Source organism: Bombus pascuorum, chromosome 12 (genome assembly GCF_905332965.1).
Source record: "Bombus pascuorum chromosome 12, iyBomPasc1.1, whole genome shotgun sequence".
NCBI lineage: Eukaryota > Metazoa > Arthropoda > Insecta > Hymenoptera > Apidae > Bombus > Bombus pascuorum.
Window position 1 is genome coordinate 6,709,265 of NC_083499.1, and position 25,383 is coordinate 6,734,647.

Sequence of the window (25,383 nt, forward strand, 5' to 3'; positions counted from 1 at the left end):
TCTTTTACAGCAGCCAGAGATCGTGGGTGTTTATACAGCATTCCTTTTTTATCATAGTAGCGTAATATCTTTCCTTTTATAAAATCGTTTTATTGGGATGTAGTTATTCTTTAATAAAAAATATTTAGAAAAATAAAGATTGAGATAAAAAATTAAACAAGCTTTATAAGGCATTTTTTATATTTATACATATACGTATAAAAATTTATTGATATGTACAAGTCATATATTTCTCATGTTTTGTTAATATAAGTACTGATTTTATATTACTCTTTCGTGAATTTAAAAATATTAGAACACTTTTAAACAATCTTTATTAAAATTCCCAAGTATCCATCCATCTTAAAGAATGCATTGGACTGTCAGAGTCTACTGAAGAGGGACCAACCATTCCATAAGCCAATGGAGAAAACAAGTAGAAGCTATAATAATATGAATAAATAATATATATAATTGCTCCATTAAATATTCGTTATTCAATTGCATTGTACTAACCTGTATATGCTACTTGAAACAACAATCCCCACTATTGTGTGATATATAACATTTCCAACTTTATTTGGAAATAAAATAAGTAAATTTTCGATAATATAATTTAAAGTGGTTCCAGTTAACATTGAACTGTACAACAGAGCTGGGAAATAATGATGGAAGTATAAAACTCTACTCATTGCCCAAAATGGTACATAATGCAAGAGCCAACCAATAAAAAGCCATTTTCCTGCATTTAATATTTTATCCCTTTGTTTAAGGACAGCAGGAGTTTCTACGCAATCGCGTTGTTGTCTCACACAAGCATGGACGTATAGTATGATAAAAAGTATTAAAAATATAATATTGCCCCACCATATGATTGGATTGCCTAGTAAATATATCCTCAAACTGTTTCCAGAAAAAAATTGACCCTGCAATATATTTATGACTTAATTATATTTCCCCGTTACTTATAACAATGTAACCTACCCTGTAATTAATAGGCCATTGCCAAGGACGCGATGACACTTCCCCTTCCTTAATTTTCAAGTCAGAATTTCCTTGCAACATTACTGCATGCGACTCTAGAAACCTATCTAAGAATCCAGGTGCATATACTTGAAAACTGACATTTGGTACTGTAAAAAAGATTATTAATTAGCAAAATATATATATATATATATATATTCATAATTATTAGACACTAACATTTCGCATAATTATTGTCTTCAATGTTCCACAATGCATTCTTGTCTCTCATGTTTGGATTACAGGAAACTTCTTGTTGGTTATACGCCCTAAAAAATTATAATTTCCATAGAACGTTCCTCCATCTTCCTTCTTCATTCGAAAACATATAGAATTTCATAACTAACCACTTTGGTAATGTTTTACCGCTGCATGTTAAAACACAATGGTGTAAATAATGTACAAATTTTAATTTACTCGTTACAGTTTCAACTACATCGCCATCTTTGCCGTTTCCTATTAAAATCTTCCATATATCGTTAGCATCACCAGTACCATTCTAAGAATAAAAATAAAAGTAATTGTATAATTAAAAGTAACAATAATTAAGATTATAAAAAGATAGACTTACTTCGCCATATCCCGTAACTTGATAGTGTTTCTTAGAAACGGGAGCAATCTCTTTATGCGAATGCAAATTTCGATGGGTAATAACATGTTCTAAGCGTATAAGATCACCATGTTTTACTAGTTCTGGCTCCGACGATATATCGTCAGTATCAAATTTTTTTACTAACCATAAATTATTATCGTCTTTATGCGAATAAGTTGTAATCTGATGGAAAAAATGTATTAATATTTTATCAAAATGTATTGTCAAAATATATGTATAAAGTAACAAGATTAGTACTTGTTGTTGTCTAGCTCCTATGCCTTCTGGATAAAGGTGCCAATGAGAATGTAAATATCCTCCACCAGTTCTATGATTTTTCAATGTGATTGTAGCTCCATAAGCTAACTGTCGTGGCATTGTTGCATTGTATAAAGAATTTCCTTCTAATAAGGATTGAAACTCGGAGCTATAAAATCCATCTCCACTTCCACTAAAATATTTTAAATTATTAGTATATCCGTTAAAAACGTGTAGATATGCAATAAATAAATCGCTTACCTTTTATTTAATACAGTAAGATGAATATAAAAGAACAACATGTATAATAATATCGGGATAAAGATGAGACAAATGCACCGAGCTAACAAATGTTTCCCTACATTTATCTGTAAAGGTGTAGGAGTGAAATTGATTTGTTAATTTTAAACAATTGATACATATAAGAAGCTTACCATAGATTTTGTGAGGTCTCCTAATTCTCTCCATAATTCAAAAGCAGTGTTAAGTCCAACTAATAAAACAACAAACAAACCAACAAATTTTACACTAATTGTACAAGCAAGAGAAATTCCTGTGAATGATAACCAACCCCACCATTTCCATGTAAATGACTCATCACGAAGAGAACCTGTATGAGCCATTCCCCAAGTTGCACACATCATAAAACATAATAATATAGGATCCAACAAAATGTATTGATTTAATGTCAATAATCCCACATCTGAAACACATGAATTATTTAGCAATGTACTTATTTTGTCATATAAAAAAAGTATCATAAATATAATATGTATACCAAATAAAATAAATAGTGCAGAAAATGCAGCTGCTTGAATAGATTTTGTTAAATCCCATACAATGAGATATGATAGAGGAACTATCGTTGCACCTAAAAATGTACAAAACTGGAACATATAGAACATATTTATAAAGTATTGCTCAATATTTTAATATAATAAATATTAAAATGCACTTACAATTCTCATACCAACGTATTTAACATTTTCGAACTTATCTCCTGGTTTTTCAAAGGGAAATGTTCCATCATATCCAGTTAAATATCCAGATAATGCTATTAACATCTGAAAGATAATAATATAGAGTTTTAATATGTTATCATAAATAAAAACTCACACATATGCCACTTACTTTCCCAAGAGGTGGATGAACATCAAAGAAGAATGTTCTATTTATGTACCAGCTTCCCATTTTACCAAAATGAGTTTCATCCCAACTAAAATATTCAATATTTCCCATATGTCAGATATATCCCATAAGTAAGACTTAAATATAATTTATTAATGTTCTTCTCTAAGTTCTTACCAAACATGCTGTGGTTCTGTAACTTTGTAAAATCTTGTCCCTGCTGTAAGTATTACAATGATTCCAAATAAAAGCCACCAATTCCTGTATAAATATATTTAAAAAATTAGAAAAAAATGTTATAAACTTCTAAACAAATTATAACATAAAGCTACGTACAAGTCCATTGTCCCTTCTTTTTCTATAGTTCTAGACATTTTATGTAAATGTATATTTTTTGTTTTGTGTCCACATTGAGAGTAATTGTTTGTATTCTTCATATTACCAGATATCATCTACATTAACACAACGGTTTGTAAATTGGGCATAGGCTGCAAACACTATTTGGCAGGTAGAAAATGAAAAACAGTTAACTATAAAAAAAAAATGCGTAAAAGACTTATTTATAGCTAATATAATAACTGCAATAATCTATAATTGATGTTTAAATTTAGTTTACAGCTTTACTTTGCTAATTGATCACTGTTACCCCCACTACTTTTTCCGAGTGAACGACTTTTGTAAACGAGCTTCAGTGTTATTAACATGTAGATTTTTTAATGTTACTCGTCTTAAATCCTGACAGACGTATTGACACATTAGAATCTTGATATTTTGGATTGAGTACTAGATTTTCATACTCATTAACTGAGGTTATTAAGGCAAAATTCCTGACATAGATCTTTCTTTATTAAGCCAATAAATCGGAACCGACCCGCAGTCAGTTATCACGGCAGGACTGTATTTATCTTATTACTTAAGATAGATAGAAACGTTATAATAATTTTCTGTATAATATATAAATTAATATATAGTTATAAGGAATTATTTTGAGAGCGTAAAATACTTGAGTTATGTTACATACCTTAATATACACCTATACTATCTACTTGTCAAACTTCCAGTTCTCCAAGAACATCTGAAAAAGGACCGTTATGTTTTATAGGGACGTAGGAATAAAAATCTGAACCCCTATTCTTCTATTTCATCATTAATTTACGAAAGTTAACAGAATGAATATATCTTAAAATCACATCAAATTTACGTACATTTGATAGATAAAAAATATAACAATATTTCGATTGTTATACTAAAACGATAGTAATTTATCGGTCCTGACTTACTTGTGTATTATCATTGTCCAGACATATACCCACTGATGTTATTATTACAGAGTATCTTATATCATCTCGTCTGTGGTATTATGGTATATATTACGCTAATGTTTACGGACTACACATAGTTGTTAGGGCACATTTATTGACTAACGGAAAAAATAGGGCATTGTTAAAGGTTATCGAAAAACGTGTAAACTGTAAGGTATTAAAATGAAGCACAAGATATATTTTAACAGTTGTATGAATTGTATTTGAATAGATTAATTAAAAATAAATATAAATATTTACTGTTTTAGGTATCTTTCATATAAGATGGATACATGTAATTTATCTAATTTTTATGAAAGACCGGTGGTATTACCTGGCCCAACGAGCCGGAAAAACCGACTACCATCTAAGAATGTATTTTTAGCAGATACAAGTTCTCAAAGGGAAGAGAAAGGGACAGATTACATAGCAGAATATGTACGAAAAGAAGAAGAAGAACTTTTACGGGTATAGTAATTTGTAATTTGAACATTATTAGGAACTTTATTTAACTCAATATATTTTTAGGCTGCAAGTTATCATAATACAAATGATAAAGGCTGTTTTGAAAATGTATCAGTAGGTACATATGTCACAGAAGATATGCAAAATGAACAAACATTAAACATTTACAAAACATATCAGTTTGTTTATCGTGCAAATCCTAATTTAGTAGTTAATAGTAAAAGAGATCAGATAGTATCTATGATTGAAACTAATTCAGTTGTAGTAATTCAAGGGCCAACTGGTTGTGGCAAAACTACACAAGTACCACAATTTATTTTAGATTCCTGTTATAAAAAAAGACTTCATTGTAATATTATAGGTAATTTTATGTGCTTGCAATAATTTAGTTGAACTCTTAAATAGATACTTAAATAGAATATATATAATTCTTACAATATATATAATTTTATTTCATAGTTACGCAGCCTAGAAGAATTGCTGCTATAAGCATTGCAAAACGTGTCAGCCAAGAAAGGCAGTGGCCGATAGGTACCCTTATTGGATATCAAGTAGGTCTGATAAACCACACAAGTAAAGATACACGCCTAACATATTGCACTGCTGGGGTTCTTTTACATAAATTGGTAAATAACAAAAACATGTTGGACTATACACATGTTATACTTGATGAAGTTCATGAAAGGAATGAAGATATGGATTTTCTTCTCCTTGTTGTTCGAAAGCTATTATATACAAATTCACGTTCAGTAAAAGTTATTTTGATGTCTGCTACATTTGATGTAGAGAGATTTGCTAAATATTTTTCTTCACCTGTGGGAAATAAACTTGTTCCTGCCCCTGTTATTGACATTCCAAAGAAAACATTTTTTAATGTTGGTATCTATTATCTTTGTCAAATGGTTACATTAGGACCGGTAAATATTTCATGTTACTATTTGAAATGAAAATATTTAAAATTTAATGTATTTGGATGTATTTATTGCATTATATTTCTACTTTGTTACAGATACCTGAAGTTTCTGTTACCAAACCATGTATTACAAACAAAATGTTGGAATTTTGTGTTAATCTTATAAAAGTTCTTGATGATGTAGACATGAAAGCTGATGATGCAAAATATGATTCAGAAACAAATCTTTATGAAAGACATGTCATTCTCATATTTTTACCAGGAATTAATGAGATTGAGGAAATTAATAATTTGTTGTGTTTACCAAAACATGAACAGAGTAAGTGGGATATAGTGATATTACATTCCTCAATTACAAGTGAAGAACAACAGAGGATTTTTCAAAAACCACCCCATGGTTATCGTCGTCTTATCTTATCTACAAATATTGCTGAAAGCAGTATTACTGTTCCTGATGTAAAATATGGTTTGTTGAACTACAATAAAGGAAAGTTTGTATATAAAGCAATATTTAACTTTATATTTTTTTCAGTAATTGATTTCTGTTTAATAAAACATCTTATTACGGATCCACATACGAATTTTTCGTGCTTAGAGTTAAAATGGGCGAGTAAAGCAAATTGTGAACAAAGAGCAGGTCGCACAGGTCGAGTAATGGATGGTAGAGTATATAGATTAGTACCGCAAACATTTTATGAGGTAATTTCTGTCAAAAAACTTTTTTAAGAACGTAACGATGTTAATATAAAATATGTTTCAAACTTTATAAAATTTATAGAATATTTTGCCTCAAGAAATATCACCTGAAATATTACGAGCTCCATTAGAAAATCTAGTCCTTAAAGCAAAGTTGTTAGACATGGGAGAACCTAAAGCTATTTTAGCACTTTCTCTTGATCCACCTGATCTTAGAAATTTAGAAAACACAATACTATTATTAAAGGAAACAGGAGCATTGTTAAATAACATCAATAAAATACAACCTTTTGATGGAGAATTAACAGATCTCGGTCGAGTTATGGCTAATCTACCACTAAATATCCATGTATCGAAATTAATTATGTTAGGCCATGTTTTTAGTGTCTTAAAAGATACAATAATTATCGCAGCTGCTTTGTCTGTAAAAGATATGCTTAATAATCCATTTCAACAAAAACTGTTAGCCTTCAATGTCAGACTTAATTGGGCAGCTAATTCTTGCAGTGACTGTGTAACTTTTATGAATGTATATAAGGTATGGATTGCCGAAAAAGTTAATCGTCGATTAAATAGTGATGCAGAAGAAAGAAAGTGGGCAATGAGAAATTTTGTACAAATCAGAGTGTTGCGGGAAGTTAAAGCACTGGTAACAGAATTAACGCATAGATTAGAAAAATTAGGTATACAAGAAAGTGCCGGTGTTAATAAAGTTGTTTGGACAGAAGGAGAACGGCCATTTATTTTAAAAATCGTAATTGCTGGTGCATTTTATCCGAATTACTTTATCAACAACGTACCAGCATCAGAAAGTAAATTCAATGAACATGCTGGAATAAAATTACTAGGTGGTTTAGATCCTTTGAGGACAGTATATTTACAAGGCTGGCCTTTGAAACAACCTGGACTATTATATGCCCGCAGAATTCAAGATATCTTCAAGAAGAATTTGAAGATGTCTACTGGAAAAATAAATATATCTTTTGACAATTCTTCTCGCGTTTACGTTCAGTTCATTCAAGCAATGTCTGAAAAACAAGATAAAGATGTATCAAGAGGAATATCTCCATTTATTTATAAAGCAATCAGAATGAGACATTGCAATATCCCCATAGAGATACCGATTTTACATGAAGATATGGCTCAGCAACGAGCAAATGAGATGAATTTAAAGCAAAAATCCTATTTTACTCCTAAAAGTGTGTTAAAGGAAAAAATCAAACCTGAATTACCTGGTTTGCGAATAACTCGTATTCCTCTAATTATACAAAACGTACGTATTTCTAACCAAATTATAAAATACAAAGTTAATCTATAGCTTAAATTTTCAGATTAAAAATCCTGGTTGTTTTTGGGCTCAACAACGTAATTCTATAATTCTAAAAAGACTGTATAAAATAGAATCAGCTATTGAACAAATGCAACATCAATTTGAAACATTCAAAGTGGCTCCGGAAATTGGCACAATTGTAATTGCTCCATATGAAGAAAACAATCGCAAAACATATTTTCGGGCAGTAGTGGAAGGTCATGTATCATTACCAGAAATATTAGTACGACTATTTTTTATTGATTATGGTTATTCAAGTGAATGTCGATTACGTGATTTAAAACGTTTGGATAATGATAGCGATATTTTTGATATTCCTGCGTTAGCGTTCGAATGCAAATTAGCAAACATTCGACCATCTGTAGCACATAATTTCTGTGAAGATTGGTCGCAGGCTGCACATGATCTATTCTGGACGTTAATTAATAAACCTGGTTTACTTTTTGGAGAAATTTATTCTGTTGTCAATAGCGTTGTTGTGATTGACTTAATTCATAAAAATGAAGAAGAGGAAATTAGTGTAAATCAGTGTCTTCTTGAAAAAACACTTGCAATAAGAAAAGAGGAAAATTATTTGTCACGTTTTAATCATAAGTTAAGATTGCAACAATCAGATATGTCGAATGAACAATGTTATTACTATGAAAAGTTACAGTATGATCAAGACGATATGTCCGATATCTATCCAGATCCTCCTGCAGTTACAGAATGCAACACATCAGAAAAATTACGAGGTCCATTTTCACCACTAGAAATTGATTTAATTCATCTTATTAAGGCTGGTAGGGATAAAACTGTGAAAATGGCGATGAATTCAGTGAATTCTGTTCTTTTGGACACCGATCCTGAAGATTCTTCTCAACGACTTTTAGTAGCAGCATCCATTTCTCAAAGTGTATATGGTCAAAATTTAACATTATATAATACAACATTAATGCCGCGTATTCCTGGTTTAACTGCCTTAATTGTATTGATTTTTACACCATATATGGAATTGCGACGCAATAATTTTGGAACCTGCTATGTTGGCGCATTATGTGGATTAGGTTTTGATCCTATTAAAAAGAATAGTATTTATCCCGAACACGATATAGAACTTTATTTTGACACCGAAATTACTATAGATGATTTACAATTTGTAAGAGCAGTTCGTATTGTTTTAAATATTTTTTCTTGTTTAAGTATATTTGTTTAGTTTCCTCATTTGTTTATCAGATAAATAGACTACGTCATTGGATGAATATTGGAATGCAAATTAATCAACAATTTAATAGCAATAACAATATGCAAGAAATTATTATCTGTCAGAATAGAATAAAAGATGCATTGTTGAACTTAATTGAGAAAGAAAGAAAGGTTCAAGCTACAGAATTAATTAATAATTTTGATAAATGGAACTTGTATAATGAAAAGCTGTTGCTTCGGCCTAATAAACAATCCATGATCACTAATAGCATATACAGACTCCATAATGCATTAGAATTGGAAGAAGCAAATGAAACACATGAAATTATAGAACATATAAAAAATTTACGAATGTTGGCAACTGAGTAAGTAAATTAGCGGAACATCTATTAAGTTTAAGTAGTATTTCCCAATTATTTCATATTCCTTTTTAATATTATAGAGATCCAAGGAAAACTGGAATTACTCAAATTCCTTGTAAATTATGTAACATTACAGTATGTGATATATTTGACCTTCGCAATCATTTGTACACAGTGAAGCACAGGCAAAACGAAGATATATTAGGAGTTAAACTTTGAACCATAACATGACAGACTACACAAACAGACTATTATTATTATTATTATTATTATTATTATTATTATTATTATTATTATTATTAGTAAGTAACTATAAAATATAAAATGTTTAGTATTCTACATATTAAAGATATATCATTGGAAGAATTAAACTTCTATCAACTTTATTTTATTTAAAACATACTTTTTGTTACAAATGTTTGAGTTTCGTTAATAATGTGTATTAATTTGTTATGATAATATAACGCATTTTCATTTGAATTCTATATTTAGAAAGCGTGATGGCTATACTTTTTTTTATAATTTTACAAAATTATGACTAATATTCATTTGCTGTATAACTGAATATTTTTTACTGTGATCTGCAAAATCGTTTATAATATAAAATAAAGTATATATACAAATAAAAATGTTGCACCTACTGTCTGGAATATATCTATATGTCGGAGATGAAAAAACACCTGTGCCTTCTCTTTGGAAATTTTGGGAAAATTCCCAATACTTTAGTCTAAAGTTTATCATAGCTGTACTCAAATAATTGCTTAGGATTTAATCCGATTATATTTGCTCGAGATTTGTGATAATGAGCTTAGCCTCGAAGTGACGATTAGTCACTAAACATAACCGCGGTTCATTGTCAAATTCTGTAATCATCATATTTATACCAGTAAATATCTTCTTTATTGCATGACTATAATATCTAGTCCTAATAAAGATTCATTACACGCCCCTAACCCTACTCATAATGAAAACCCGACATATAGATCTTGTAACTATACATTTTACAAGTACTATAGTGTTTAGGTAACAACATATAAAATATTTCTTTTTACAATATTTTTATGAAATTGATAAATATACCCATTTTCAAATATTTTTCAATAATATTGTATGGTGATGGTTGTGAAACATAAATAATACAATCAGTTACCTCAGTTTGTCTCAAAAGTATCTGTGATCAGTCATATTCTAAACATCTCTCTGGAGATAACGAGCTCCAGGTTGGGTATATAACAATCGTCCAGGAACATTAGCACCAGAAGCGCTAACATATGTACCTGGTGGTGGTGGTGGATATGGAGCTGGTGGTGGTTGCGGTGGTCTTACTGGATATCCTGATGTAATTCCTCCAGTTTTAGCACCCTGTTATCAAATTTTTTGTAAAGATGATGCATTATTATGGAAATATAATACTTAAATATAAAAAGATACCTGTGGAGGTTGCTGAATTGGAATAGCCCCGCCATGAACAGTAACATGACTACTTGGCCTTAAATAAAATTTATCTTCTGCATAGGCACCTTTGTGGTCCAATGAATGCAAACTTGTAACATATGCTAATAAAAGAATAGTATTGTAGGGATTTTATTAATTTGTATAATTTTAGATCAATAAGAAAAATTTTATATACCAGATTGATGTGTCGATAACGTTGCTCTATTGCCTGAGAGATATACCGATTTAGTTGGTTCAGGTTCGCGGGACGGTTGCGATGTTGATGCAGAATAACTATAAACACTTTGACCAGTAGGGGCTGAATAAAAATTGGAGGCGGAGTATTGATTATTTTCTGTAAGAAAATGCATAATAACCAAAATTGAGGATCAGAAATGTTCACATTGTCATTGATGGCTTTGTAAAGAAAGAGCATGGAAATTAAAGAAGGTTTATTCACTCACTGTTCCAGAGAACAGCTCGGGAATCGCCAGATCTCCTAGCTGCTTCCTCAGATTCTATACAGGCACAAACATCTACGTTTAATACTCTCTTTTCTTTTTTTTTCATATTTCTTTTTGTAATTGTAACTTCTGTATTTTTATATACTTACTGGAAGGTGGAGGATTATAGTTTGGTATTGAAGGTGTTGGTTTGTATCCATAACCAGCATGGTATGGGGAGGCTGTTGGAGGTGGTGATGGACTATGTGTCCTCTTTAATGGCCCCTAGAAAAAAGATCTATAAGTAAGTTAATTTTTTATAAATAAATAAATTTGATATACTTACAGTTGGTAATAAAGTATGTGCTGGTGCACCTACAGCTACTTTGTAAAGTGGACTATTGCTTCTTGGTAAAGGAAGAAACAATTGTGGATGAACTACTCTAGGGCCTGCTCCAGGGTATCCCCCTACTGCTGTTAATACTTCAGAACATACACTGTATGAAAAAAAAAAATCAATTATGATGTATTATTAAATGTAAACCAATATATCATTTGATACCGTTTGATTCCAATATATTTTAAGAAATGTGATATAAACCTTGTTTCTTTGATTAATTGCCGTCTTCTATTATCATCTTCATTTAAAACTTTCTTCAGTTGCAAGAATAATTGATGCTTTTCATCTTTTAATTGCGAAAGCTCATTTTCTAGGTTTGATATTTGTTCTCTAGTTTCACCTAAAGTCATTACATCTTGTTTTTGCTGCCGTTCTCTTTCTTTCCTTAACCGTTCTTCTTCTGCATCTGCTTCCTGTTCTGTACATTTAAAATAAAAAATTAGAGTAAAAGTGAAAATCTAATGGCAATTTCCTGGAAAGAAGATTACCTTGTTTCTTCCGTTGCCTTTCTCTTGTAATGTGAGCTTTTAATGCTCGCCACATTTGTTCGCTACGTTGAGGAGGACCGACGATTACTGCCGGCATGATTAATTTATTTTTTTTGGATTTTAAAATAATACAAATCAGTTACTATGTAATAACGAACCTGTCAAGACATATTTTTTGTATACGTTATGGATAACATTATAGACATTTACAGACATTGTTTGACCATATTATATAGACAGTTTGGTCACAGACTATATATTGGATAGATTTCGTATCAAACGAGGTATACACAAACTTATTGTACAACTTGTAACATCGCTTTAAACTTAAAAACATAGTTGAATCAGATATCAGTGTATATGAGCGAGTGATCTTCAAAACGTGGGATACGAAAAAGCATTGCATATTACATCTGTACTATGTAAATTCTGTGCCTTGTTAGTAGAGAAACACGAAATTCCATATCTCATATTCCATAATATACATTACACCGTGTTCTGTATAGTCGATAGTCTGTGTCCATGAGTTCAAGTCAGAATCTGGAAGCGTGTGTATGATGTTGTGATTGTATATTTTTTATGTTAGTGAGAAATATTTATGTTATAAAATATACATGAATTACAACTAATAATTTCTAATGAATAAAAGAATTTGGTAAGTTACATACTTTTTATTACTAAGAAAGTTACCGTGTAATAAAAATAACTTTTTCTTCTTAAAGTAGACACTCTTTTTAACAGGTTATAAATATTAAAAGTACATTTGTCACATATAGTTGAAATATAATTGTTATATATTCTTATACATAATCTCAATCTCTGGTTTTTTATGTAGAAATCAATCTTGGTAAAAGTTAGCTATGATTTAGTTAATATAAAGGATGTGTATATAATATGGTGCTTTTTTACAGCTCTTAACAGTGTTAAGTAACAAGATTTTTGAAAACTATTTCTCTCAGATACATTAGAAAATATGGCACACTATAAAGGAGCAGCCAGCGAAGCTGGCCGAGCAATGCAATTGATGAAAAAAAGAGAAATTGCTCAACAAGAAATAGAATTAAGGAAAAAGAAAATAGAAGATGACCTAAAGATTCATAACATAGAAAATAAATTTGCAACTCATTACAATGCAGTTGAACAACAGTTGAAAACTTCTACTATTGGTTTAGTCACCTTAAATGAAATGAAAGCAAAACAAGAGAATATTGTAAAAGAACGTGAAAGAAAATTAGCACAAAAGGAACGTGAGAAGGAACAAGAAAAAGAAAGAGCTTTAGCTGCAAAGCAAGCTGAAAAAAATAAGCAGAAGAAACAAATACAAGCTTTGTCGTTTAATTTAGATGAAGATGAAGTAGAACTTTCTGAAGAGGAGATAGAATCAAAAGCAGAAACATTAAAAGACAATGATATTGGACCAGTAATAAAAAAGATAAAGAAAAATCCAGATGTAGATACGAGTTTTCTGCCTGATAGAGAAAGAGAAGAAGAGGAGAACAGATTAAGGGAAGAATTAAGACAAGAGTGGGCTAGAAAACAAAATGCATTAAAAGAAGAAGAGATTGAAATTACTTTCAGTTACTGGGATGGTTCTGGACATAGAAGAAGCGTTATTATGAAAAAAGGTAAAGGTTTAATTATTACAACTATAATATTATTTTAATTTATCAAAAGAATAATTGTATACTAATTGTTATTAGTTCGCACTGTTGGTAGGTAATTCCATTTATCAACTTCTTCAGAGATGTTTAGAAGTTTTAAGACGTGAATTCAGTGAACTTAAAACAGTCATGGCTGATCAATTAATGTATGTCAAAGAAGATCTTATTTTGCCACATCATTATACATTTTATGATTTTATTGTAACAAAGGTAAATATAGTATATAGTATATAGTATATAAGAAAGCCATGTTCATATATATATATGTGATATTGTTAAAATGAAAAATTATTAGTTGATTCTTTTGCTAGGCAAGAGGAAAGAGTGGACCTCTTTTTACATTTGATGTTCATGATGATATCCGTGTTATGCATGATGCTTCTGTTGAAACAGAAGAATCTCATGCTGGAAAAGTATTACTTAGGTACTATTTATTTTAACATTATTTGTGATGTTTGTATGTATATGATTAATTATATTTGATTATGTTATGTTATGATTTCAGATCTTGGTATGAAAGAAATAAACATATATTTCCTGCCAGTCGATGGGAACCTTTTGACCCAACAAAAAGTTATGATAAATACACAATATCAGATAAAAACAGGAAAAAAGATAAAATTTAATGAAAAATAGCTTGTATAGGAAATAATTGTACAAAAGAATTAATACATATTGTGTTCAGTAAAAGAAAATTGTTATTTTAGGAGAATTTTTTGTTTTGTTAAAAGTATTACATAATCAAAAAATATTAATACCTGTATTTTAACCATAGAGAGTTTATAGAAATTTATAATTTTAAATTCCTTAATTACATAGTATGAATAGGCACTGCAAACTAAATATTATGTATTCTGTATGTTTCGAATAATGTACAGAAATTTCATAAAAAAATATTTCATATATACTGTAAATAATATATCTATTACTTAATACACTCTGACAAAGTTGTAACAGTATAAAGCTAATTATATAAATTTAGAAAAATGATCCATTTTACATGTTTAATTCGTTTTCAGCGACATTTACAGTTGATGATGTATTAATAATTTGAGTTTCCTTTATTACTTCATCTATAAGATCATTATAAATATCCTGTACACTTTCTATTGTTGATATATTACCAAATGTCGAAATTGCATTATTTATATTAAATATACTACCATTTTCTTTTAAAGATGCTTGTCTATTAGATAAATTTTCCTGAAAAATCTATTGCTTTAAAATAATGTTTTGATTAATTTGAACTTTTTCTAACTCACTCTTTTATTCAATTTCAATAACATTTCTTTCATCTCTGCATTCATCATATATGGATTACTACTAGAATCTTCTATTACATCATTTATATTTTCAACATAATAAGTTGAATCAATAAACTTCCATTTATCCTTTCCGGTAAGAGATAAAGTTTGAGAAAAATAAATGAAAAATTGTAATTCTCATACAGTACGATTATTAATATAACTTACTTTGCTATCAAGATTTGAAAGATTTATATCATCTTTATTTTGAAATAGTTGCCGTTCATAATTATTCGTCTCGGTCAATATGTTCGAGTCGTTACATTTACGAAATTCTTGCTTTTTTTCTAGCAATTTTTTAAAATACAATTTTTTTGTTAGATTTTTTAATTATGTAAATAAATAATATTAGATATATAGATATAAAATATATACTATTTAAAATATCCAATAATCTCTTGATTAATATATTATTATGGAAATCTTTCGCGCATTATAACTTTATTGTCATACCTGTATTTAACGTTGTATATTTGGGACATAAGTAAAAGAATTGCCGTGTATTTTCTGCTAGTTTACCAGTTTCAGATGGATTCGATTCTAACATTTTTTCTAGCCGTTTTCGATTTTCATATTGATACAATACAGTTTCTTCGATTGCTTTCTGTTGTATGATTAAAACATTTTCGCTTACAGTGTTAAAAAAATGATCGGTGTTTCATCTTACAATAACAAGCAATTTACTTTTATTTTATCGTTCATTACGTGTATAACGTTATCAAGATTTTCCACTTCTAAAATTTCTTTTCGTATACATTCATCTTGCGCAGTAATGTTTGAAATATTAGTGTCATCATCCCATTCACTTCCGAACAATTCTTCATTGTTATGTAATAACTCTAATTAAGTACAATCTGTTTTACCGAATCTTATGTATGTACGTAACGAAGTATATAGCGAAAAATGTTGAGATGTGCAGTAGAAGCAACATCATATCGAATATTTCAGGTTAAATAGTTTATGTAAGTATATAGCACATAGTAAACAGAATAAACACTTTTGGAACGAATTAATAAGAATATAACAATGAAAATGCAACTTCCTCAATATGTCAGCATTTGTTCGTCTCTTTTTTTATATCGTCACTATAGTTAGGTAAGACGAAAGTACCTTTGTTTGCTTTCCATGAAATTTCCATGTTTTCTATTTGGTCTTCCGTGGTTGAAAGTTCAGAAAAATCTTTTGTAATTGAACTCATAGATGTTTCCGTCGTAGGAAGACGATCGGATCTTGGAGATTCTATTGGCGGTGTTCGACTCGAATCTTTCGACGAGGTTTTGTCATATTGCGATACAAATTTCAGCATTAATTGATTTTCAGTAATATTGTCCTTACGAGCACCCATAAAATAGTCTGATTTCGATTTGATTTCAGATGGAACGGGTGAATGACCTCGTAGTTCGACGCTAGGATTAGCCGAAGAGGTGCGTGATGATTGATCGCTATTGATTTTGCGGCGCGATCGTAATTGCGCTTCGTACTCTTCTTCGTCACTGCTACCCTCCGTATACAATTCTTCCCCTGATATCCATAATTCTTCTTCTTCCTATAGAGATGTTGAAATTTTTATTTATTCAATCCATGTCCGTTTATTTTCCAAATTATAAGTATTAAACAGCAACTTTGCAGGATTTGTTACTTCACCTCCTTTTTTATTTTGGCGAGTTGAGATTGTACTGCGGTTTTCATTGACTGTTCATGCAATTTTTGATTCTTCGTTACTTTCTCAGCCATCCTATTACTAAATATATCACGATGCTATACAAATAGATAATCTTGTAATTTTACACATGCGAATATTGTATGGAAAATGAAGAATATATATTTAGCATCAAAAAGATCATTGATGAGTAAAATGTTTCAAGAATTAACAGAGATGTAATAATCGTGATTTTTCTCGATAAGATTAGTGTAAAATTATCATTGGTCCTTTGTGTCTTTTTTCGAAAGAAAGTTGCTGGGAAATCGAATGCAATTGCGTTTATAGAATTTTTCAAATTTATTTGTGAATGTAAATCAATTCGACGCATGTATACGAAGTGTCCTTGAACTATGAAAATCTAGAACGAAGGTGAAATAGGTCAAGGTTACGTGACACAATAAGTGCAGACGATCACTGACAGTTATTATGATTTGAAATTTACCACGAAAGAATTTGTGTGGATAACTTGTCAATGTTATCATATTTCAAGGACACATGATACACATTTCGCACTTAACTTTCAATGTCAGTGTTTGTTTATTTGTATTTATTTACTCATTTTTTTAGTGCTATTAAAATTAAGAGTACTGCTTTTTTATCAAATGTGACTAAAAATCATTTAACAAGTAACATCACTATTATGAAATTGGATGCAGATAATTATTCTGTGAATTTAATTCGAAAAAACTTTTATTTAAAAAAAAATTGTTAATGTACACTCACGAATTTTTGAGCAATTTGATCATTTAAATGATTTTATTGGCGAAGTTTCAAAACATTACCTCGATCTTTCCGGTCTCACGTTTCTTGAATCAAGTACAGTGAGGAAGAACGAGATTCACGTGGTAATTTTCGTCTAATTTTGGTTGTGCAATGACTCTCAATAATGACAGGTGTTATAGAACTGTATCTTGAAGATTTAATTTGCGCAATTAATGTTTTCTAGTTTTGAAATGTTCCTTTACAACATTATTGGGTTTGTTATTACGTTGTGTTTATCAGGCATGTGACGTTTTATAATTCTTGTATTACAGACCGATTCACAAGTATAAAACGTTTTGATATTTATTTCTTTGGGTTTTTTGTTGTGCTATATTAGTAAGCACTTGAAAGCTGTTCGAGACACTGCATACTGGCTTTGAAATCGCGACAGTAGCGGCGCCTATGGCCAGATACAGCTCGATATATAAATAAACGTATTAGCTCGCTTGCGCGATATACCATGTGCTTTTCTACTGTAATTATGATCTTTAATATTATTAACCGTAGTTTAGTTATAAAGGAAAGAGGAAAAACGTGACGCCTACTTGTTGGAACATTTTTTAAATAACTTTAAAATATCAGAAGTTGACATTAACGAAAGTATCTATTTATATTTAACAGTAATTCTTATTATATGAGTATCATATAATATTAGCATTATTAAAATTTTTAAAATTACGCTCGCTATGATTACAAACTTGTAGATTTAATACAAGTAGGATCCATGTATGTAATGTCTTCTGGGAAATGATCCATGATGATAAATCTTTTTTCATTAGGTTCATTTAGATTGTCTAAGAATCCAAACCAATAAATTACAAGTCCTGGACCAAATCTGTTCCAGTAGCTTAGAAATTGTTCTTTGATATATTTCTGATGTATTTCCGTATTTACAAATCTTGCCTTAGATTCTATCCAGTTAATTACAAAACCATTTACTGCAATTGGTACTTCAAGCTTGAAGTCTGGAGTTTTATCATATCCCCTTGATCTTAAATGCTTTTCATTACGAAATGCAAGATTTCGTTCTATTAAGTAGTTCTGCAACTTTAATTCATATTCCTGACCTACAGAACTACAAATTTAATTTATAAGATTATGCACAACTGACTAATTTAAATACTTAATGGCATAATACGTACGTTCCCACAGCATCTGATATAGGGCCATACAAATTGTCATATAATATACACTGTAAAACATTATCTAATTATTATACAGTACGATTATTTCTTAAGTTAGTAAATTTATTAGCTATTTTAAATTTATTACCAAATAGACTTCATATGCAAGATCTTTGTCCTGTATAAGAGTAGTATCCTTAAATAGTTTACTAACTTCATTTCGAGAAACTAAAAATATGTTATCCTTTATAATTCAAGAAGAATTACATATTGTTGTAAGGTATTTCAAATCATATATAAATTACCATTAGATTCATCTTTTCCACAATGTTTTTCAAGAACATTTCTAGCTAATAATGCAGGTGGTGCACCAATATCCTTTGCCATTTTCAATAAAATTCCAACAGGTTCTCCATTTTGTACAGCTTCTATGTAACTATTATTTAAATTATTTAATAATGACAGTGTATATAACTCAGCATATTAAAAACATAATGAAAAATATACGTACGTATCATAATAGTTTTTATTATTACCAAATAATTTGTTATGATTAATTTTCATTCTGTGTTGTACTTCTAAAGATAATATACTGTATAATGTATGTATTGGAATCCTAAATAAAAGAAAAATTAATGATTTATTCCAGTGAATAATAAATAAGAATTGGTTTTGCCAAAAATAATCTTACTCGCTATACTTCTCTTTTAAAATATCTCTACAATCCTTTGATAAACCTCGAAATTTTCGAATTGTTGCCACTATATCGTTGTATAATTCAAGCTTCATCTTGTACTTTTATTTTATAAGCCCAGAATAAATTTTCTTAAATTATTTCAACTTTCTTTTAACATTATCGTATAATTATATACTTGACATTGATACTATCAGAAACTTTCTCTTTAATACTATCCTAGAGATGTAAACTATTGGTATTTACTGACAGGAAGTATATATCTGTCAGTATTATCATTTGAAGTTTGACATTATATTAATTTCTGCGGGAAATTTAAATTTATCATTTAAGATCAAATAACCGTGGCCCGTTATTTTTTTTGTCTTTTATAAATCATGAAAAGTACTTGTTATAATTATTTACAAAAATTAAGGTTGTGATCTTGATATTTTATGAATTTATCTTGGAGCAATAAATTGTGATAGTGGAATACATTAATAGGCCATTAGTGACTACTTTCACTTAGTATAAGAAAGGTTCAAGTAAGGTTAGAAAATTGTGGAGTTTGTTAGTTGTTATATTTTGTTAGTTTTATTGTGATTTTGTTAGATTAGAAGTATATAGAACAAAAACAAATACTGTCTAAGCAAAAATTAAAAAGAAAAACATAAAAACTCGAATATTTATACTCTTAAATAAATATAAAGATACTAGCATTTGGTAGCATTGACAGATTTAGTTAATTTGCCATTCTATTTTATATTTTAGTTTTGTAAAAATAATGAATAAATATAAAAACTCAAAAAAGAAATGTAGTGTACAACAAGAAAATTGTAAAACTAACAATGTACAAGAAGGTAATTAATTAATATTATTTCTATAAATATAATTAATTAACTTTTAATAATGTAAATTATGAGTTATAGGTTCACTTGAACAAAGTATGAAGGTTGATATAGGAAATAATTCGCCTCAACATTCTTATGATTCACGAGTTTGTGGTTATAATACACCAATTGGAAAAAAGGATTATGTAATATATGATGTAGAAGATTCTCCTGAATTATATTATCGGTGTAGTCCAACTTCAATACCTTGTACTCAAGATGGAGGTAATGAAATTGCTTGGGATTGGCAGACATCTAATACTAAAAGTTCTTGTGACAAACAAACACCATCAAACAGTCTCATTGAAACACCAAAAAGAACCAAACAGTTGCAAAAGAAACGGAACTCTAATTCTCCATTACTGCAAAAGCCACTTAAAAGGAAGCAGATAAAAATGGAAAATATAGAAAATATTGGAAAACTGACAGCAGAATTGAAAGCTTTAAGTGAAAAAATGAAAAGCATGCAACAAAATTGTGATAATCATAATATTGAAAATGAAGATAATACAAACTTTGAAACTAGCAGCACACTAATAATAGAATTGGATAGCAATAGTAGTGATGATATGATAATGGATTGTAAACCAAATATGGATCCTATTGGTATTAATAGTAATAACAAAAACCCTGAAAGTTATGCAGATTTATTTGATGATTCAATTGATGATTCAATGGTAAAATGTAGTCAAGAAATTGAACAAAAATTGAACTTAGGTAAAGATAAAAATAATGAAATAATAGAATTATCTACAATAAATGAGAAAAAAGAATTGTCTTCTACACCTAAAAAGAAGACTTACTGTTTAATCACATCTAATACCTCTAGTGAATGCTCCGAAAATTTTAATATCTCTAGAAATTCTTTAACTAGTACAAATGGTTATTTAAAAACATATTCAAATAATTCAAGTAAAACAAATTCTACCATAAATGTTTCAATGTTTAATTCCAAGAATCACAGAAATAATGTTACAAATGTATCGCATGGAAAACAAACATTGCAAGATAAGAGTATGTCAGATTTTCCAGATGATTCCTTTGATGACTGTTTGGCAACTTGCATAGAAGATGATAAATTATTGTCTAGATTATCAGAATATGACTTTAATCCCTCAAATTCAGGCCATAATACAAATCACTCCAAAAAAGCATTCAAACTTATTTCTAATCCAATAATTAATAAAAAAATGCCAGGTAATTTTGCTACGAAATTAGTAACTCCTAGCAAAAGTAAGCTTTTTACAGATGATTTAGTAGACGAAGTTGAGACTATAACTGATGAAAAAGTAATAAAAAATTCTTTTCCTAGTAAAAATTCCTTAGAAAACAGAAAATTCTTTAAAACGAAATGTTTATCAGATCTATGTTCTTATCAAAATAAAAACGCATCAAAAGTCCGTTCATATTCGAATTCATCAGTAAGTACTTCATCATCAATTGTAAAAGGTCAGAACCCATATAAAAATAATAATATTCCATCGATTAATAGTATGGAAAATGCGCATGAACTTAACAGATTAAAGGAAAAAGAAGGTGGCAATTGTATTGTTAAATACAAATCTACTAGCAATTTATCTAGCATGAAAGAGTCTCAGCCGGTACGATGTACTCCAGAAGAAATAGAAAAGAAACGGGTAGAGGCAAAGATGAGACTCGAAGCAAAGAGAAAATTACGACATACGAATAGGAGATCAATTGGTACTATATCAGAAAATCCAGAGGAAAAGTCTGTGAAAAGGTGAAAGACTGGTATTCTTTAACTACAGGAGCCAATGAAATTACCTCTCACTATGTCGTAATACCATATTGTTCTATGTACAATTATTGTGCCTATTGTTCATTCCTCTGTGATTCCATCTGCACCTAAATATAGAGCTATTAAATAAAAAATGTTTTTTTTTAATACAGAAAGATTTTTTTAAATATTACCTAATCGCATTAATAATCTTAAGTTATTCTTAAAGAAATTAGTATCACCCCGAAGAGAACACAGATGGTAAATAATACTTGTCATGCTAAAATACTACGAGTATATTAAAAAATATATTTATTTGATTGTAACATATATTGTAATGTGTATTAATTTTACAGAATAAGTTTAAGAACTCGGAATAAATGCCAAATCGTTTTGTAAACCTGTTTATAAAAGTATTTTTTATTTATCTTTCACGTAAGTGTACATTATATAGTGTCATTCCATCGCCTGATACAGTTGAGTATATACTACTAAAAGTAGCACATTCAGTACAATCTATTTACATATTATTGGTAAAAAATTGGTAAAAATTTTGTAGTTTCAAAATTTTCTACTTAAACTTTATGATATAGGAATTCTTTTAACGAGTCCAGAACTATTAAAACATTCAAATAAATTATTATTTCTGAAGGATACAATATTTAGAAACATCTATTAAAAATTTCTACCACTTAGGAAACCAGGTATGTTCAAAAGCAATAGCGTTAACGTGGTTATCGAAAGATTTAAATAATTATCTATAAACAATTACGAACAAAATAAAGAATTTACATAAGTCTACTATAAGAAAAAAATAATAAATCACGTAAATATTTAAGAGCAACTGTTATAGCGCATGTTTAGTGGTCGAGCGCCATTACTCGAACGTGTATTTAATCGATACACACGTGACGTCAGACTCGAGCACGTCGCGGTGTTTCCACTCGCGCACGTGAAACAATTTTATGGTTGGTAATAAATTCTTTTCTATAATACGAGCAAATTTAAACGCACTGAATATTCAAATATTTGAATATGTGATATTTCAATTTGTTCTACGCGCTTTATTTTCGCGCATGTTAGCGTCCATCCCCACCATACGTGTTCGACGAATCAGAAGTTGCGCTGCCGCGCATACCTGTTCCTGATTGGTCGAGTGGTTCGATCGAGAAACGGCAGCAAGCTAGTCGGCTAGCGACGAGCATGGGAAAAACACGTGTCATTTGCATTGTTGCCCTCGATTCGGCGAGCTCATACGTCAACTCACACGATTCTACCACCACTCCTGCCGACGTCCTCACCACCAGTGACACGAACGTTGTTGGTAACGCCGCTAGCGTCGCTACTACCACCGAGAAAAAGGCATCGGCTTCCCCTTCCGTGGAGGTGGTTGACAGCTCGAAAATCGCAGTACCATCGCGTACACCGAGTACAGTGCCCGATACAGTGCGAGATTTATCAGCGTACCCCACCGGCCTGTCATGATGCTACTAGCAGTGATCGCGCTCGTATGCGCCGGCACCAGTGCAGAGGTGTTTACGAACACGTTTCTCGTTAAGATGAGGCAACCTGCGGAAAGACATGTTGCCGATCGTGTAGCAGCGAGAAATGGATTTTTCAATCTGGGACCGGTAAGTTTTTCGACTTTTACTCGTAAAAATAGTCGTTTTTATCATAATGATATTATGAGACAGACGAAGAAACCTTGTTGTCTATATTTTAATACAAGATACGCGAGTTATTTGTTTCCAATGAATCTATGAACAGTGTATGAATTTACTTTGGTTAGAATAAATACTGTTACGCCGAGTATCGTTCTTTAGTGAGATAGTATTAGAATAGAGAAAACGATGGAATTGATCGTGAAATAATTTGCACGATATAATTACCACGCAATAATGGTAGGCTACAAAAGCACGAGATCTTGACACTGACACATATCGTCGAATGTAGCATATACACGACCGTGGTAAGGAAATTGCTTATCTGGAGTGAAGGAGTGTTGCTCGGAGCGTGGATAGGGTGAACATGCTAGGATAAGAATGAAATTTTTCTTAAACGATCGATAAATTTGCTCAGAAATAAAAAAATGTTTAAAAAGAACGCCATTGTGTTTATATGTATCGTTTGGGTTCCAGTCGAACTTCCCCTTATATATATATATATATATACACACACATATGTATATACATACCGACGTACAATTCGTGGAAGCAATAAAGTTGTCGAACGATGTAAACAAACGTATTTAGCGTCGATACTCTCGTTGTTTCCGATTTAAATTTTAATGAGAGAATAAACACACAGAGGAATGTTAGAGGGTCGTTGAGAAGCCACATTCATCAATTACGTAAATTGGAAAATACAGAAAAGCGATGATGTTGTAAACGTTATTATTATGACGTTATTTGTATGAAATAATACATTTTTCTAATAATTTATTCGTGTACTTATGTAACGAAATTAAGAAATTTAAGAAAGTTAGAATTGTTCTGTTTAGCTTCAGAGAGGCTCATACATATATACATATATCTTTTCGTTTTATAATTATATATCTTCTTTAAAATCTTCAACATATCGATATAATTCGTTTTTTGACTTTTTTGATACGTATTGTTGGTTTTATCGTTAAAAAAGTCTCTGCTCCAGTTCACTGTTGATTTATATCGACGCGAAATCGTTATCAATTGGCCGCATGAACGACCGATATTCACCGCAGGTATGTCGAATCTACCAGAGGCATTGATTTCGTGGCCCGTTGTCACGAACAACCACCCGCATTACCGCGAAAATGTGTTCGAAACAGTTGGTCGACGTCATAAACGCGTAGGATACGTACTAACGATAAGATTAATTTTGCTCGCAGAGCGCTCTTGTACCAAGAGGAAGAGTTTTATCTAGCACCGTGTCTATTCACTTATTTTTTCATGTTTTAAAGATTATGGAAAAAATTCTTCGAAATTTCAACACGAAAAAGATACTCGCATCGTCATAGATTTATTTAGATTTATCTATTCTTAGCATATCCAGTGAAGTGTCAATTAATTGGCTAGCGTAGCTGGATCTCTAATTTGCTTTAATCGAAGTGAAAACATCAGTTTATGGTCAGACAGCGCAACAGTGAAAGCGACACGGCGTGATCCAACGCCTACGTGGTAAACGTTGCGTAGGCATTGTCCAATATAGCTAGCATTTCCCCTAACTATTTTGCTTTCATTACACGATAAAGAGCGTCCGTTTACGAGAAAAATGATATATATTTTCGACGAAAGCGAACGACAGCGAATAAAGGGCTATAACTTCCATTTACGAGTATTTATAAACGGTAGAACTTTTGCGAATGAAATATTCCCTCGTCAGTCGAATATTTCCCCTTTCGTTGCTACAAACAACGGCTGAACCAAGATATTAAGACGTTTTTCCTTTCTGGAAAACTAATTTTATTACTATTCGTTAAACGATGTTTCATTTTGCGCTCGTCAAAGGGAATTCAATTCTCGTTGAATGGATTTCCGAGGATTTTCTCGCGTCC

At 30.4% G+C, this 25,383-nt stretch overlaps 8 protein-coding genes across 10 annotated transcripts in view; 4 read left to right on the forward strand and 4 right to left on the reverse strand.

Moving 5' to 3' along the window:
• Nucleotides 1–162: 162 nt before the first annotated feature.
• On the reverse strand, nucleotides 163–4,037 carry LOC132912776 (protein O-mannosyl-transferase 2). Of its 2 annotated transcripts, none has more exons than XM_060970498.1 (15): nucleotides 4,002–4,037; nucleotides 3,317–3,477; nucleotides 3,158–3,241; nucleotides 2,984–3,068; nucleotides 2,812–2,916; nucleotides 2,631–2,739; nucleotides 2,287–2,555; nucleotides 2,114–2,220; nucleotides 1,853–2,045; nucleotides 1,574–1,777; nucleotides 1,350–1,501; nucleotides 1,183–1,271; nucleotides 964–1,112; nucleotides 496–905; nucleotides 163–422 (listed from the first exon to the last, which is right to left on the reverse strand). In XM_060970498.1, the coding sequence occupies exons 2-15, from the start codon at nucleotides 3,430–3,432 to the stop codon at nucleotides 317–319; spliced, it is 2,178 nt and encodes a 725-aa protein (XP_060826481.1). In that variant the 5' UTR covers nucleotides 3,433–3,477; nucleotides 4,002–4,037; the 3' UTR covers nucleotides 163–316. The 2 variants fall into 2 exon arrangements, with proteins under 2 accessions (XP_060826481.1, XP_060826482.1); XM_060970499.1 differs by having other exon boundaries at nucleotides 3,317–3,432; nucleotides 4,002–4,020.
• Nucleotides 4,038–4,307: 270 nt separating this feature from the next.
• Nucleotides 4,308–9,491, forward strand: LOC132912761 (probable ATP-dependent RNA helicase spindle-E). Its single transcript, XM_060970456.1, has 10 exons — nucleotides 4,308–4,456; nucleotides 4,551–4,749; nucleotides 4,810–5,107; nucleotides 5,206–5,663; nucleotides 5,756–6,125; nucleotides 6,192–6,358; nucleotides 6,438–7,628; nucleotides 7,687–8,823; nucleotides 8,901–9,235; nucleotides 9,313–9,491. The coding sequence occupies exons 2-10, from the start codon at nucleotides 4,567–4,569 to the stop codon at nucleotides 9,449–9,451; spliced, it is 4,278 nt and encodes a 1,425-aa protein (XP_060826439.1). The 5' UTR covers nucleotides 4,308–4,456; nucleotides 4,551–4,566; the 3' UTR covers nucleotides 9,452–9,491.
• Nucleotides 9,492–9,780: 289 nt separating this feature from the next.
• Nucleotides 9,781–12,183, reverse strand: LOC132912806 (protein enabled homolog). 2 transcript variants are annotated; one of them, XM_060970569.1, is made up of 8 exons: nucleotides 11,998–12,183; nucleotides 11,711–11,927; nucleotides 11,456–11,606; nucleotides 11,280–11,394; nucleotides 11,131–11,202; nucleotides 10,863–11,021; nucleotides 10,664–10,788; nucleotides 9,781–10,594 (listed from the first exon to the last, which is right to left on the reverse strand). In XM_060970569.1, the coding sequence occupies exons 1-8, from the start codon at nucleotides 12,092–12,094 to the stop codon at nucleotides 10,421–10,423; spliced, it is 1,110 nt and encodes a 369-aa protein (XP_060826552.1). In that variant the 5' UTR covers nucleotides 12,095–12,183; the 3' UTR covers nucleotides 9,781–10,420. The 2 variants fall into 2 exon arrangements, with proteins under 2 accessions (XP_060826552.1, XP_060826554.1); XM_060970571.1 differs by having other exon boundaries at nucleotides 11,131–11,184; nucleotides 11,998–12,181.
• A 125-nt stretch (nucleotides 12,184–12,308) lies between these two features.
• Nucleotides 12,309–14,379, forward strand: LOC132912808 (protein FAM50 homolog). The gene is made up of 5 exons (XM_060970573.1): nucleotides 12,309–12,652; nucleotides 12,909–13,622; nucleotides 13,714–13,868; nucleotides 13,970–14,082; nucleotides 14,164–14,379. The coding sequence occupies exons 2-5, from the start codon at nucleotides 12,971–12,973 to the stop codon at nucleotides 14,282–14,284; spliced, it is 1,041 nt and encodes a 346-aa protein (XP_060826556.1). The 5' UTR covers nucleotides 12,309–12,652; nucleotides 12,909–12,970; the 3' UTR covers nucleotides 14,285–14,379.
• A 184-nt stretch (nucleotides 14,380–14,563) lies between these two features.
• LOC132912840 (myb-like protein V) lies at nucleotides 14,564–18,001 on the reverse strand. Its single transcript, XM_060970627.1, has 4 exons — nucleotides 17,447–18,001; nucleotides 16,607–16,697; nucleotides 16,073–16,508; nucleotides 14,564–15,801 (listed from the first exon to the last, which is right to left on the reverse strand). Exons 2-4 carry the CDS (start codon nucleotides 16,694–16,696, stop codon nucleotides 15,626–15,628), a joined length of 702 nt encoding a protein of 233 aa, XP_060826610.1. The 5' UTR covers nucleotide 16,697; nucleotides 17,447–18,001; the 3' UTR covers nucleotides 14,564–15,625.
• Nucleotides 18,002–18,011: 10 nt separating this feature from the next.
• On the reverse strand, nucleotides 18,012–19,507 carry LOC132912820 (CDAN1-interacting nuclease 1). The gene is made up of 6 exons (XM_060970594.1): nucleotides 19,242–19,507; nucleotides 19,062–19,166; nucleotides 18,856–18,986; nucleotides 18,699–18,778; nucleotides 18,569–18,618; nucleotides 18,012–18,501 (listed from the first exon to the last, which is right to left on the reverse strand). Exons 1-6 carry the CDS (start codon nucleotides 19,337–19,339, stop codon nucleotides 18,117–18,119), a joined length of 849 nt encoding a protein of 282 aa, XP_060826577.1. The 5' UTR covers nucleotides 19,340–19,507; the 3' UTR covers nucleotides 18,012–18,116.
• A 98-nt stretch (nucleotides 19,508–19,605) lies between these two features.
• Nucleotides 19,606–22,251, forward strand: LOC132912787 (uncharacterized protein MAL13P1.304-like). Its single transcript, XM_060970519.1, has 2 exons — nucleotides 19,606–20,083; nucleotides 20,153–22,251. The coding sequence occupies exons 1-2, from the start codon at nucleotides 20,008–20,010 to the stop codon at nucleotides 21,856–21,858; spliced, it is 1,782 nt and encodes a 593-aa protein (XP_060826502.1). The 5' UTR covers nucleotides 19,606–20,007; the 3' UTR covers nucleotides 21,859–22,251.
• A 786-nt stretch (nucleotides 22,252–23,037) lies between these two features.
• The window catches only part of LOC132912777 (neuroendocrine convertase 2-like), a 39,590-nt gene continuing 37,244 nt past the window's right edge, over nucleotides 23,038–25,383 (forward strand). The window contains 2 exon segments of the mRNA XM_060970500.1: nucleotides 23,038–23,291; nucleotides 23,294–23,482. Coding sequence (XP_060826483.1) covers nucleotides 23,055–23,291; nucleotides 23,294–23,482 — 426 coding nt within the window. The 5' untranslated portion in view covers nucleotides 23,038–23,054.

What these genes read in the sequence shown, in the direction of transcription:
- LOC132912787 (XM_060970519.1), top strand. Translation starts at nt 20,008, where the DNA reads ATGAATAAATATAAAAACTCAAAAAAGAAATGTAGTGTACAACAAGAA. An exon ending in AACTAACAATGTACAAGAAG is followed by an intron (nt 20,084 to 20,152) that starts GTAATTAATTAA and finishes TATGAGTTATAG; the next exon opens with GTTCACTTGAACAAAGTATG.
- LOC132912820 (XM_060970594.1), bottom strand. Translation starts at nt 19,339, where the DNA reads ATGAAGCTTGAATTATACAACGATATAGTGGCAACAATTCGAAAATTT. An exon ending in TTAAAAGAGAAGTATAGCGA is followed by an intron (nt 19,167 to 19,241) that starts GTAAGATTATTT and finishes TCTTTTATTTAG; the next exon opens with GATTCCAATACATACATTAT. An exon ending in ATATCAGATGCTGTGGGAAC is followed by an intron (nt 18,502 to 18,568) that starts GTACGTATTATG and finishes TTAAATTTGTAG; the next exon opens with TTCTGTAGGTCAGGAATATG.
- LOC132912776 (XM_060970498.1), bottom strand. Translation starts at nt 3,432, where the DNA reads ATGATATCTGGTAATATGAAGAATACAAACAATTACTCTCAATGTGGA. An exon ending in TGCACTATTTATTTTATTTG is followed by an intron (nt 2,556 to 2,630) that starts GTATACATATTA and finishes CATGTGTTTCAG; the next exon opens with ATGTGGGATTATTGACATTA. An exon ending in AATGGCCTATTAATTACAGG is followed by an intron (nt 906 to 963) that starts GTAGGTTACATT and finishes AATATATTGCAG; the next exon opens with GGTCAATTTTTTTCTGGAAA.
- LOC132912808 (XM_060970573.1), top strand. Translation starts at nt 12,971, where the DNA reads ATGGCACACTATAAAGGAGCAGCCAGCGAAGCTGGCCGAGCAATGCAA. An exon ending in ATGATTTTATTGTAACAAAG is followed by an intron (nt 13,869 to 13,969) that starts GTAAATATAGTA and finishes TTCTTTTGCTAG; the next exon opens with GCAAGAGGAAAGAGTGGACC. An exon ending in GCTGGAAAAGTATTACTTAG is followed by an intron (nt 14,083 to 14,163) that starts GTACTATTTATT and finishes TTATGATTTCAG; the next exon opens with ATCTTGGTATGAAAGAAATA.
- LOC132912806 (XM_060970569.1), bottom strand. Translation starts at nt 12,094, where the DNA reads ATGCCGGCAGTAATCGTCGGTCCTCCTCAACGTAGCGAACAAATGTGG. An exon ending in CAATTAATCAAAGAAACAAG is followed by an intron (nt 11,607 to 11,710) that starts GTTTATATCACA and finishes TTTTTCATACAG; the next exon opens with TGTATGTTCTGAAGTATTAA. An exon ending in CCGAGCTGTTCTCTGGAACA is followed by an intron (nt 11,022 to 11,130) that starts GTGAGTGAATAA and finishes ATTTTCTTACAG; the next exon opens with AAAATAATCAATACTCCGCC.
- LOC132912761 (XM_060970456.1), top strand. Translation starts at nt 4,567, where the DNA reads ATGGATACATGTAATTTATCTAATTTTTATGAAAGACCGGTGGTATTA. An exon ending in ACTTCATTGTAATATTATAG is followed by an intron (nt 5,108 to 5,205) that starts GTAATTTTATGT and finishes TTTATTTCATAG; the next exon opens with TTACGCAGCCTAGAAGAATT. An exon ending in TTCCTCTAATTATACAAAAC is followed by an intron (nt 7,629 to 7,686) that starts GTACGTATTTCT and finishes TTAAATTTTCAG; the next exon opens with ATTAAAAATCCTGGTTGTTT.
- LOC132912840 (XM_060970627.1), bottom strand. Translation starts at nt 16,696, where the DNA reads ATGGCTGAGAAAGTAACGAAGAATCAAAAATTGCATGAACAGTCAATG. An exon ending in TCGCCAAAATAAAAAAGGAG is followed by an intron (nt 16,509 to 16,606) that starts GTGAAGTAACAA and finishes ACATCTCTATAG; the next exon opens with GAAGAAGAAGAATTATGGAT. An exon ending in TTCATGGAAAGCAAACAAAG is followed by an intron (nt 15,802 to 16,072) that starts GTACTTTCGTCT and finishes GTACTTAATTAG; the next exon opens with AGTTATTACATAACAATGAA.